The sequence below is a fragment of the Pleurodeles waltl genome, chromosome 2_2 (assembly GCF_031143425.1).
Source record: "Pleurodeles waltl isolate 20211129_DDA chromosome 2_2, aPleWal1.hap1.20221129, whole genome shotgun sequence".
NCBI lineage: Eukaryota > Metazoa > Chordata > Amphibia > Caudata > Salamandridae > Pleurodeles > Pleurodeles waltl.
The window spans coordinates 1,026,975,939-1,026,989,729 of record NC_090439.1 but is presented as its reverse complement, the minus strand read 5'-3'; the positions used below and the strand labels follow the sequence as shown (position 1 = coordinate 1,026,989,729).

Below are 13,791 nucleotides of genomic sequence, written 5' to 3'. Positions count from 1 at the left end.
TTCAACATTTCATAATGTACGCTATCCTCTTAGGATGTGTTTGGCATCTTGGATGCTTTCGAGGCAGATCAATCACATTTTTCACGCAATACATATGGCAATGCACTGAAGAGTATGCTGCATATAGTCTAACCCTTCTGGATGAGGGTGTTACTCCCTATGGTCAACACTATACATTTATAGGTAGGGTAGCCAAGACAAACATAGATCGTATCCTGATATCATCAAACTTTATCCCTAATTAGGTCAACCTTGCGATAACACCTAATTAGGTTAGTGACTATAACCCCCTGGTCCTCACATTACGGCTTCCAATTAGTAAGCAATTTGCCTCCACCCATCATAAGCAATATCAGTGTACCAGAATCATATGGGTTACGTCTGAAATGGAAGGGCATCATACCCTCCCAATTCATGAAGAGACTAATTGACAATAATAAACTGAGCTCCAAGTCCTGTAACAATTATGCTCCATCCTTACAGCTTTGGGAAAATATTACTTCCTCAGTTAATGCCCTACTTTCTCGAAGATCTAGGGCTTGTAAGCAGGCTAAGTCAGGCTGGTTTGACCAAGCCTGTTCAAGAGAATCAAATAAGTTATGTCTTGCTCTCAGTGCATCTCCCAAAGATCATCTTTTGTTAGGGGTTCCTAGGAAACAATACCAGGAGGTATTGTCTACTAGGTAAAAGAGGTATTGTCTACTACAGGAGGAGGCTTGGTAAAAGTTGGAGAAAGCCGCTGCCACCAATAACTGCACTTTGCTTTGGAAGACAAGCAACTCTCCTGTTTTTGAGAAACAACACAGCCCCTGATCTTGAGTCACAAGTACCTCTGCAGGCATGAGCTGATCACTTCTCTAGCGTCTTTTAGTTTTACACCTATACTAGACCCAGTGGATAAGGATCTTCCCAATCTGGGCAATTTAGTATCGACTGTAAGCCTATAATGTTCACATTAGATGAAGTTATAAGGGCCATGGAAAAGAGTGCCAGTGGGAAAGCAGCAGGACCGGATGGCATCCTGTCCGATATGTATTATCACCTGCCTGACTTATGGGCATCGTTCATGACACAAGAACTGAAACAGGCAGTTAATGGTCATATTCCTACAATTTAGGCTGAGACATTAGTAATTCCAATTCTTAAAAAGGTTTCTAAAGAAGACCCCAATTGCTCCTGCCCCATTTCCCTTCTAGACTTATCTGCCAAGATTCTGGCCAGAGTAATCTTGGAAAGGTTAGAAGATTAGGACGAGGCCAACAGTGTGGTTACAGAGACACAATATGGGTTTAGGAGGGGATTGGGGACAGTTAAACAATATGTCAACCTGGACCTCCTCATAGGGAAATACAAGAGGGTCAGTCCTGGCAACCTACACTTAAGTTTTGTTGATCTCTTAAATGTCTGTGATTTGGTCAGTCACACAATTTTGTGTCAGACCTTGTCCTCTATGGGCGCACCTTCTGTAGTTGTGTCTTTACCATCCCATCTTTATAGGAATTTATTAGCAATTTATTAGCAAGGGTACGCTATGGGCCTAAGAGGGAATGTTCCCCACTGTTGAATATTTGGAGAGAAGTCAGACTGGGGTGGATGTTGGCACCCGTCTTGTTCTCCCTGTATATAAACTGAGTAGACAGATTGCCTCAGGGGGTGGCCGCTGATCATCCATGTGACAACGGCAGGGCAGTCCCAGTCCTCCTTTATTCAGATGGTGCTGTCCTATTGTCTAGGACCACTAATGGCCTACAACATTTAATGGGCAGCTTCTATGAATTCATGGAGGTGAGAGAACATAAAATAAACTTAACAAAAACGTATACACTGATCTGTGGAGAGGGCACATGTAAATCACGTAGTCACTATATTGACAAAAGACAGAGCATGAGAGTTACATCTTTCTCCTACCTGGGTATTCTCTTCACTACTAGCAGTTCTTGGACTAAGCGCATCCAAAACAACAGGCTAAAGATGGCACAGTCCTGTGAGGGTATCTTCAGGTTTTCCTCCAAGTTAGCTTGTAAACCAATAAGAAAATGGTTGCAATCTATATCGCCAAATGTATATCAGCAGCCTCCTATGGCAGTGGGCTGTGCTAAACATATCAACCTACGAACTCAAGAGAATAGCTTTCTACAGCGATTACTGGCTGTTCCCCAGTCCAAACCGGCTAATATAGTACATACCGAGTTGGGGTTGCTATATTTGGAAGACCTTCTTTTATTTAAACTTGTACAGCTGTGGTACTCAATATGGTGCAAAGAGGAGACTCGGTTCACACAAACAATCATTTCTGATTGTCTAAGAATGGATAGGGCAATGAAAAATTCGTGGCTCTCACGTATCATCAGAGAGCTGGCCCACCTTGATGTCACCCTGTCCCTAGATTGTCCACACAGTATATCACACTTTAACACGAGGATATTGAAGCTCATGCTCCTTAACAAAAAATCTGTTGTCAGATGTCCCAATGTCCTCTTAAGACCCTCTCTGGGCGTATATTGTTTGTTCCATCAAACGAGGGGCTATGGCACTATTTGCTGTCAACAACAAACAACCCACACTGTAACTGACGCGATTATGCCTGGGAATTGCCCATATTCTGGTGACTTTCCCTAAAATAAAGTAATGACCGGAGGAGATGGTAAAATGCCTGAGTGTTGGAAGATCGTCTCAATCCACTTTGCATTTTATTCTATTTTATAGTTTTTATACTGATATTAGGAAAGTTTACTTTAAACCTTTATTTACAGCACATAACATCAGGAGGCACCAGGATGCCTTTTCGTTTTTATGTTCTTTGGGGGACTCATACACGTGTTTCCAAGTTGCCTCTTTCATGTGGAGAGCAACTCACATGGATTTAAGAATTCTCAAAGCCTTAGTGTTCATTTTTGGATATTATAATAGCAGGCTAATCTCCACATTTCGCATTAACATAACAGACCCTGGCTAGAGGTTTTTGTTGAGGGATTATGGAGGTTTTTCTACCTATTTTTCAGGTAAGCTAATTGCATATCATCTGCCACAAGGGATTTAAGTACCTTGCATTTTATGGTGGCCTTTCTTGATTTAGCCAGCCATGCAACAAGCTGTGCTGTGCAGCCAAGAGTGACCTTCTGCACAAGTTATCCTGCACTTTTGTCACTTTATACACTATTTTTAGGTAATAGGTATGTCATTTTACTGTCATCCTTGAGGGAAGCAATTTTTAGTTGACATAGCTAGCGGTGCTGTTTACATCCTAGTTTTTAGTCAGTGTATGTACATTAGTGGCTATAATTGCTGCTAATTATACATTGGCTTGCATGGCTTTTAAAGACGTTCTTTGGTTTGTCTGTTCGTCTTATTGAATTTTGTTGTTTTAATGTTTTATGGTGTATTCATTTGTTTGATTATTTCTCTAATTTTCTGTATTATTGTGAATTTATTGTTTGTATGTCAGCTCATACTGTTTGTTCAAAGGGAGATGTGTGCATGGTAACCCGGTGCTATGAACATGTTTAACTGAGTAATTTGCCGAGATTCTACATTAATGATTCTCTATGTGTTCTCAGAATTTTTAGAAGAAAGAAGAAAAAGTTCTGCAAATCTCTTGCCAGCATTTTTGCCATGAATCTAGATAATTCAGTGGTGGACAGCAGCGCGATTAGTGATATGGTAACACACGATTGTGATTTGGATGACAAAGAGGACAGTGATGCAGAGAACGAAAGGAATATCGATCCTGGTAAGTGTTTGCTACAGAACCTCGTCAGAAGGCCACACGTGTACCGAACGTTACTTTAATAGGAGCAGAAATATTTGATGTTTCCAGCTGGGGCAGAATGTATACCCGGGTGAGTGGGGGGTGATAGTTCCCTGCAGTGAAAAACTATACAAAAATTCACTCTGACTTAATTCCCCACATTTTGTGTAGTTTTCATAACACGAAATTGCACCAGTCATGCTAACTCTGCAAGCATAAAGAAGATTTCACACAGTTCTCACGGGAAAGACGGGCTAAATATGGAAGCAAATCCACCAGTTTTATCATCTCCCTCGCTGGCATTGTTAAGGCAGTGGATTTTTTTCTAGATTTAGCACTTCCTCCGGAAGTCGGTTGACGCAGGATATATATATAAAAAAAAGAGGCAGCAAGGGCACTTTTGCTAAAGGTTTACACACGCTTAATTGTCCACAGTGTGCTTACGTTTGAGAGTACCCGCAGGAAGTGGCGACTGTCACAGCTTTTTAGAAGTACTCCCGGAATTCTGGGAAAATTTTAAAAATATGTAAACCTGCATCCAAATGGCGTTAAACTATGAGTGTAGAATTATATGTTTTTTAATTAGACCTTAGCTGTTAAAAATGGCTAAAAACTCCTATTAGAGGGCCCCTCAAACATTTAGTGGCCAGGCAGACCAAAAGATTGCCAGTTCATTTCCCGTTTAAAAAAATTCCAATAGCATTATTGATGGTTTGCTCACACAGCTGCCCCTCTCTCATGAATACCGAGCTACTAAAATGCAAGGATTAGCATAAGGGGCATCGTGGACCCTTTAATCTCTCATGTCATGGCACGAAAGGTCTTCAGAGATTTTGAGGAGGAACTTTGCAAACCTATCAATCTCACATTCAAAGAAAAAAACTGAGAATTGTTAGGCGAGTTTGTGGCCAACAAATCAACTGAGTAATAGAAACAGGACCTAAATAAACCTATTCAAACAGAGGAAATAATAGACACCATCAAATCTATCCCCTCTGGCAAATCACCATGTCCTGACGGATTCCTTATCACTTTCTATAATAAATTAGGTAATGGAATCATCGAGCCACTAAAATCCGCCCTCACACACTTCGCTTCTGGGGTGTTGCGTTTGGCTCTGCAGCTGAGGCAAAAAATATTGTCATTCCAAAACACAGTAAAGACCCCCTAGGGCTGAAAAGTTATAGCTCCTTAGCCCTCATCAATATGGAGGCTAAAGTATATGCAGTGGTTTTAGTAAGACGAATAGAGAAAATAATTGCTAAACGTATTCATAAATCACTAGCCAGTGAAAGTATCTACACATTTTGTCATATCACTGAGAAGGCTTGCCTCTCCCAGTTCCCAGCCACGACTATTGAACTGGAGGCAGAGAAGGCTTTTGACAAAGTGGCTTGGCCTTACCTGGAAGCTGTCCCGCACCACCACAATACAGGCACACATTTGATCATCATGACTATGGCCCTGTATATTCAGCCAAATGCTAGAGTAAGAATAAATGATAACCTCATAGACCCAATCAAACCATGTTAAGGGACTCACCAAGGTTGTCTCTTATTCCAACTTCTATTTTTATAAGCAATTCATGCTCTTTTACAAGCCATAAATCTCCGTGATGATATTATAGGCTTCCAATTTAAATTTGACATGTTAAAATCAGCCCCATACGCTGATGACATCCTAGTATTCACCAAAGATGTCAACACATAAATTGCAGGTCTTGTAGAAATTATCCATACGTCTCCATTGTTTCAGGATATATCCAGAATAAAGATAGGGCAGAAGTCTTACCATTAAAACCTTCATGCCTCTCTGATTGTATTGCTCACTCCAGCCTTCAATAGCAATCCAAATTTATGAAATACCTGGTTATATGGTTCACAAATGATCTACTAGAATTAATTAGGTACAACAAACAGAAAATTACAAATATTCTGGATTCATTGTCTCCAAAATAGTTATTTTGATGGGGACAATTTGAAACCTCAAAAATGATAATTACCTCTGGTATTAACTTCTCATTTCTATGGAATTGAAAAAAAAACTAAGATTGTCTAGAACAAACTGCGATTAGATTGGTTCCAAGGTGGGTGCAATTTCCCCATTTGGTTTAATTATCAAACTGCATTCTTGACTAGTCAAGGTATTAGTTGGTTTTCTGAAATTACCAACTTCCAGCCATACTGGATTGAAATTGTGCTTAATATATCACAGCACTGCTACCTCTTAAGCTGATCAATAGTCTACACTTGAAACAAATATTGCTTGGCTTGGTTAGAGCCATTCTGCTTTTAGACAGCGAACTAAAAAACAAGGTAGCAAAAGTCTAACATGCTTTTTCCATGGTACAACAAGAAAACTCACATAGATATCCATATTGATCTTGCTCAATGCTTGCTGCTGTAGCAGTAGACATGCAAAAAAGGAATCATTCATTCCACAGTGGGATCCAACCAGTTACAGCTTTCATGGAGAATCTTAAGAGCGTCATACCTCCTCAAAATCCTTCTGTCCCTGTGTGGAGCCTTAACATAGTCTTCAAACCTTCAAACCTTCAAACTCATGAACCTTACAGTTCCTTTCCTGAAAAGTAACCTTCTTAATGGAATTGCTTCCTTCAGGATAGAAACCCTTCAGGTTCATAAATATAAGAATGTTCTCAGGGCCAATCCTAAGTTTTCCCTAAGGTGGTCTCAACTTTTCACCTTAATCAGACACTAGGGCCCTCATTCCGAGTTTGGCGGGCGGCCTTTGAAACCGCCACCTGATCGCTGGTGCCGTCAGGACACCGCCGGCCGTATTCCGACTTCACCGCAGTGTTTTTGCCCACCGGCCCTGCAATGAAGAGTGCGTTAACATTGACGCCAGCTCGTAATCGAGCCAGTGCCAATGTGGCGGTGCAGCGGGTGCAGCAGCACCCATCGCGCATTTGACTGCCCGTAATTCAGGCAGTGAAATGCGGGACGGGGCTGTGCATGGGGGCACATGGCTTTCTTAGGGAACATTTTACTAGCTGACATCTGCAAAGTAGCCACCTGTTAAACTCATTTTTACTAAGCACAAGTATGTGGGCACTTTAGCCTAAAACCTGGCTATGGTTGGCCAAACAGTTTTCAGAAAATTGTTCCAGACATCTGCAACATCTACTTGTCCACTTATGGAGGGCACTGCTTTAAAGTCTTTGCAGATGTATGTACAGCCACGCATGCTGCCAATGGAAAATGTTACTTATCCTATAAGCATCTGTTTGTAGCATGTAACTTCCTCCCCGGAAGCTTGTGATGGTTTTATATCTCTACTTTTATTACTCAGTTACCACAGGAGATAATTGTCTACTAACTAGATCAAGGATAATGAACTTGTTACATACTCTTCCACAACTCCGATCACTGAGCTCAGTTGAAATAAAATGGGTTCTGTTCAATGCTAAAAATGATCCATCAAAAGTATGGGTAAAGTTCTGGAATTTTGCACCTTCAATAATTTTGGGTAAATGTGATTTGTTTTGGAAAATGATGTTGATTGACTACCAGCACTAATATTAGAAAAATCCCCAATAAGTATCTGGGATTGCTGAAATATTTAATACCGTATGTTAGAAATGGGGTTTCTGGTTGGCTAGTGTATGAACCTCAGCCAGACAGAACCCACCCACTCTAGTCAGGGCAAGGGAGTTACACATCCAAGATAACCCCTGCTCACCCCGTTGGTAGCTTGGCACGAGCAGTCAGGCCTAACCCGGAGGCAATGTGTAAAGCGTTTGCACAACACACGCAACACACGTGACACACTATTCTCACCACAAAGGAAACACAACACCAAGTTATATGAAAATATACTGTATTGTACACAGCGCAATTATTAGACCAAACATCACATATCAGTAGTCTCCTGCTACCTTAGCAGTTGTCAGAACGTTACACATTAGTTACTCTGCAAACTAGCAGTAGTCACATTTAACACACAGGTTACTGAGTATTCTGCAACATAAGCAGTAGTCAGGAAACACGTTATTACACCAAAGCACTTGTCATAAGAATATCATACATTCCCATATTAGGAACATTCGAAAACGTATGTCAAGTTATAAAAACATATTAGCATGGTATGCCCATAAAAGGAACATTTGCCTACACATATGAAGGCATCATAAACAGGTAGGCAACATATAAATTAGCAAAGTCTTTAGAAAGAAGTTAGATTATATATATTGTTCCTTTAGGGAGTACCTGAAAAAGATGAAGGCACCTCCAGTGCCTGGAGAAGGGAAAATGGGGCCCGGCGCTCCTCTGCGACAAACAGGGGCCTCTGGTAACCTTTGAGGCAGAGGGGGCAGCACGCACCTCCTCTGTGCTATGGACAGGCCCCTCCAGGGGCCCGCAATCACTGGGGGCCCCCGGGCCTCAACCGGCCCTCACGAGGGGGGACCAAAGTCCGCCAAGTAATTAAGGGGGAGGGAGGTGCCACTCACCCCCTCTGTTTGGTGACAGTCCCTCCTGGGGCCCACGATCTCTCAGGGTCCTCCTAGGCCTGCACTGGACCTCCAAGTCGGGGTAGGACCACAGAACTGGCCCACAAGGGGCCAACAAGGGGCCTGCAGCGGGGACGAGCCTCCGGTGAGGCTGCCGCCCCACCCTCAGATTGATAAAGAGCCCTCCTGAGCTCGGCAGGCTAAGTAGAGGCGTCCTCCTCTCCTTCCTGCCTTTCGGCGAGGTTTCAGGCCCGAATCAAGGCCTTCTAGTGCACCGGGGCCGCTATACAGATCGGACCTTGCCCCGGGGGCACCGATAGGAGCACGCTTGCTCCGGTCTTCCACAAAGAGATTTCCTTCGTGCCCCGGGGGCACTGTGAAGTGCGCTCCACTCGCGCTTCGGTTATACAGCCTCCCGGGCTGCGGCACAGATTCCAAGCATGGGGCATTAAATTAAGCCTGGGTCGCGGTGGTGACGTTCTTGCCACAATATGAAAAAGCGCTTTTCAAGCGCTAGCAACGCTCCAGAGGTAGCGCTTTCCACATCGCTAGTCAGACACCTGTTGAAGCACTCTTCGTGCCTGAAGATCATCGCAGGGGTCGGGTCACAGCACCCTGGGGGTACAAGAGTCAGAGAACAAGACCCACAAGGGGAGGGGCCCAGCAATAGGCCAGCACAGGGGATGCAAGCAGGTGGCAAGTTCTTTACAGTGACCAAGCAGGTCACAGGAAGGAGCAGCAGCAGCAGTCCATGGTGGTTCCTGGTGAGTCCTTCCAGTCCTTTGTGTCCAGTTCCAAGATGATTCCAAGAGACTCCAAATTGTGGGGGAAATTCCCCTGTACTTATACTCAGTCCTTGCAGTGTTTTACAATGGTGGGGAGAGGAGGTTCCAACCAGTTACATCTGGTTTTTGGAGTGCCCCCTCTCTCCTTCAGCACAGGCTCCAAACATCAGTGGGGGATAAACAACCCTACTGTGTGAGGCCAGGGCACAGCCTTTACAAATGTAGGTTTGCCCCGCCTCTCCCTTCTCTCTGCCCAGGAAGACTATTCAGTATGCAGATGCACCTCTGTGACACCTCCACCCTCCTTGTGTAAAGGCTGTCTGAAAAGTATGCACAAAGCCCCAACTGTCACTCTGCCCAGACATGGATTGGAGTCAAGCTGCCAAACACCAGAGCCATAAGCACAGAGAAATGCGCACTTTCTAGAAGTGGCATTTCTGTCATAGTAATAAAAAATACACCTACACCAGTAAGCAGCATTTATTATCACCATCACAACCATACCAAATACGCCTATGCTACCCCTCATAAATCAGACAGTACCCCTTACACATAAGGCAGGGCATTTCTAATGCAATCCTAGGAGAAGGCAACACTCACAGCAGTGAGACACCAAGTTAGGCTGTTTGCTACTACCAGGACAGGCCATGCAACCTGGCACATGTCCTTCTACATACATGGCACCCTGCCCATAGGGCTAACTAGGGCATACCTTAGGAGTGACTTCCATGTAGTAAATGGGGTGTTCTGGGCCTGGCAAGTAAATTTAGATGCCAGGTCCCTGTGGCAGAAAACTGCGCACACAGGCCCTGAGCTAGCAGGCCTGAGACATTTTTGAAAGTCTACTTCAATGGGTGGCGCAAGCACCTCTACAAGCCCACTAGTAGTATTTAATTTACAGGCCCTGGGTATAGAGATACCACTGTACAAGGGACTTATAGGTAAATTAAATATGCCAATTAGGTATAAGCCAATCATACAAACTTTAGATGGGAGAGCACCTGCACTTTTACTGGTCAGCAGTGATAAAGTGCTCAGAGTCCTAGAGGCATCAGCGACAGGTCAGGAAAAATAGGATGCAGGAGGCAAAAAGACTGGGGATGACCCTGCATAAGGAAAAAAGTCCAACACCGGATTCGGCACACCACAAAAATAAGCACTGGCCCTTCAGAATGTAGCTCTTTCATAGTCATTCAGATTAACAGAAAAGGAAGATTTGTTAAAACCTTGCATCGAACAGTAATAATTAGAATTGGGATCAGGAGGTATCCTGATATTGGTTACCAGGAATTCTTTTTTTTATAAATCTTTTTATTAGGTAACAGATAACAATCATTGCTCAGAACAGACAGCTGGCAATATACGAAGAAAAAGCACACAGGTACACAGTAGGAGCATTTAACCTATTCTACACCACATTGGACCCATGCCCATCCCTTCAGTAGTGGTGGTTTTAATGGATCATAGGAATGTCTCGCCCTTACACTCTTGTCCCTCCCTCTCTCTGAACCCACCATTCACACATTACCCCTATACGCACTCCAGCATCCCCATATCTTATCCCATTATTTGGGGCATCCCCAGCTTTGGAAGACCACTCTCTCTGCCCCTGACACCAATCAAGGTCTTTCTTCCAGTTTCCCACACCAGGAGGGGGGGGTGCCCCAACACCCCAGGAACGTGCTATGTTGCATTTGGCCGCTACTGCTGCAGTAGTGAGGCATATTCTTTGGTACCTATGCCAGACATCCGCACTGGTAATATTTAAGAGAAACAATTTAGGGTCTGGGAGACCACCTATTCGAGCACCTCGGTCATAAACGCACGTACTCCCTCCCAAAAGTGCTGTATCTTGGGACAGGACCACAGAATATGGTAGAAGGTGCCTTTATGCCCATACTACCTCAGTCAGAAGGAAGAGACCTCCAGATCTATCTTGTGCAAGAGTACCCTAGAGTAATAGGCCCTATGTAGTATCCGTAGTTATATCAATATGGGGCAAGATCGGATTGCAACCTCCCTCGGGTTCTGTTTCGCTTCCACCCTATCAACCTCATCCATTTCCCCCACATCTCCCTCCCAAGCCGTATGCATGGTAGTCAACAGGTCTGGGGAATTATTTATCAATTTTTAATAGATAATGGAAATCGTCTTGGTCTGAAGTGGACCCGAGGGAAGGCAATCTTCCACTGGAGTTGACTCCAGTAATTGATCTCCCCTCACCACATGTCTACAAAGGACATGCCCCAGCTGCAGATATCGAAAGCACTTAGTTACCACCAAATCATATTCCTGACGGAGGACATCAAACGACACCCCCTCTGTTCCTCCTAAACATCCCCCAGGTAATCTATGCCTAACAGCGACCATACCCTGATTCCCCTCAAGCCCAAATTTCACGCAAGAGATCAATATGCCACGGGGGTGCGGGTCGTCAGGATGGATTCCCAACCCAAATATCGCATCGCCTCCTTCCAAACCTGCATCACCCAAGCAGTATGAGTTGGTAGTGCCCACTCACTCAATCGCTGGTATAGCACTGCCTCATAGCCCCAGCTCCCAAGTGCGATCCTATGCCGAGAGCATATGCCGGGTCTGCCTCACCCTCAAACACCCAGTAATTGATTACCACCAAGTGTTCTGCCCAGTAGTAATTTAAAAGATCTGGCACAACCAGTCCCCCTACATAGACACCCCTTTGGAGCTTATGTAGGGCTATGTGAGGACAACCCCCATTCCATAAGAACAGACTAGTTTCCTATTCTATCTGCTGAAACACCTCCGGTGGAACTCTGTAGGGCGTGTTCGGTTACCAGGAATTCTGAATGGGTATAAATCTCAATCCATCAGTTGGTTTAAGTGCTTACTTTCCTTTCATTGAATCTAGGGGCGGGGCTTCATGAAAAAAACAAATATGTAACAAAACAATTATAGTATGTATACAAAAATCTTGGGCCATAGGAAATTTCTTAGCAGATGAAGACTATGTACTAAATAGCCTTGCTAGTAATTCAAAAAGGAGTCATGCAAAAGGGGGTATTGCTATTCTTTTATGTACAGATTATGACTAGTTATCAGATTATCCGATTACTCAATTAACGTTGCACAAATTGCATGATGCGCCACACTATGCTCAGTCGACACTTCATCTATCTTCTCAGTAGAACTGCGCCATTTCTCTGAAGATATGGCACTGTTCTGTTCTCCCCAGGGGACGCAACACCACTTCTTTGAGGGCACCTTAGTGACCAGTTTACCAAAAAAGTTGCAAATCTGCATCCATAGACGTACTACTTGAATGGATGCAAATTACTACTTTTTAGAATTCACAAATACTGGCAGTGGTAGGCTTGGTAAGCTATGCTAGTCTCAGGTTTCTTGGCATACTACTTGCAATGAAGCACCTAAAAGGTGATGGGATGAAAGCTTCAAATAATTTAACCACTAGCAATCCCTCAGGGTAGGATTCCAAACCACAGTTTTTCGCCCACTGTGCCACTTTAGACAGAGGGCCAGATTTAGGATTTAGCAGGTGGACTAAAGGCAGACAGGGTGGCGGAGGACTTTACAGCCTTTACTACGCTCACCAAATTTAGAGATGTCTGCCAGACCAGTCATGGCGGATCCTGTTCAAACTTTTCCCAAGTTTTTTATTTTTCAAAAACTAACTTCTAAAGCGGGAATTTGTTTTTGAAAAATAAAAAAATGAATGCCCCCCCCCCCCGCCCACCCCCAACTCGAGATTACAGCAAATGGTTTGGGGAGGTCATTTTATTTTTATTAACAGTCTATACCTGTTGGCAAGGGACACAAAAAAAGCCATCTGACCATTGATTCTAAATAGGGCTTTCAGTCGGATGGCTTACTTCGGATGGCACCTACTCTGTTGGGCTGTTGACGGAAATTTCCCCCTGACTAGGTGAATTTTACTTTATTGGTGTAAAACTTGTGGCCCATCTGACTCCAGTTAGGGCTGGCGAACCTTTGCTTGGCAGACACGGTACTCCTTTGCAATTGCAACAAAGTACCTGTCCGCCAAATTCTAAACCAGCCCCAGCAGACCACCTAATGGTAATCAGTACTGACCCAGCTCCTTATAGGAAAAGTCCATCCCAAACCCTGATCACCTCCCATATTCCCGTTGTGGCCCACTGTTTTTTTAGTTGAGAAATTTGAGATGCACCTTCTCAACCCCTCCCCCATCTCACGGACTAAGCTATGCCCCAGGATGGCCCAACTTGCTAGACTCCTTATCGGAAGATCATATGGTGCTGATAGGTTACTCTGGAGGGCTATACAAATACTGAGAGATGGGGATATTTCTGGAATTCCCTTCTTCTTAAAAAAAAAAAAACTCCACTAATTCCTGAATTCAGGGCATGTTTGGTTCTTTTCATATAACAAATCCTCGTAGCATGAAGCACACATCGAACCTTTCTATTTCAGTTGCAAACGGAGCCCAATAGTCATTTGATTTATTACATTATTAGCTATTATTAATGTCAGCTGATTTATTTAGACTCCCAGTTAGTGTTTATTTGATTCATCATCTGCCTCCGTGATTTGATTTGTATCAGGAAATGAGCATCAGCATTATGCAGTGTGATGAGGTCTTGCTTCTAAATAATAGCTGCAATCAAATCAATTAAAGTATGAGAGGAGCTATTAATGCCTCAGGGTGAACAATGCAAAATGTCTGAAAATCCAATCTCAGGCTAAATGCTGTAGATGTTCATCAGTAAGTCACAGTGAGAGGCTCTTGGGGTCTGATTCACAAGCATGGTGGA

At 43.7% G+C, this 13,791-nt stretch overlaps 1 protein-coding gene across 1 annotated transcript in view; it reads left to right on the top strand.

Annotated features, from left to right (window-relative positions):
* The window catches only part of TMEM71 (transmembrane protein 71), a 160,771-nt gene that overhangs the window by 93,536 nt on the left and 53,444 nt on the right, over nucleotides 1-13,791 (top strand). Inside the window, exon 5 of the mRNA XM_069220774.1 lies at nucleotides 3,558-3,730. Coding sequence (XP_069076875.1) covers nucleotides 3,558-3,730 — 173 coding nt within the window. The remainder of the gene's footprint in view (nucleotides 1-3,557; nucleotides 3,731-13,791) is intronic.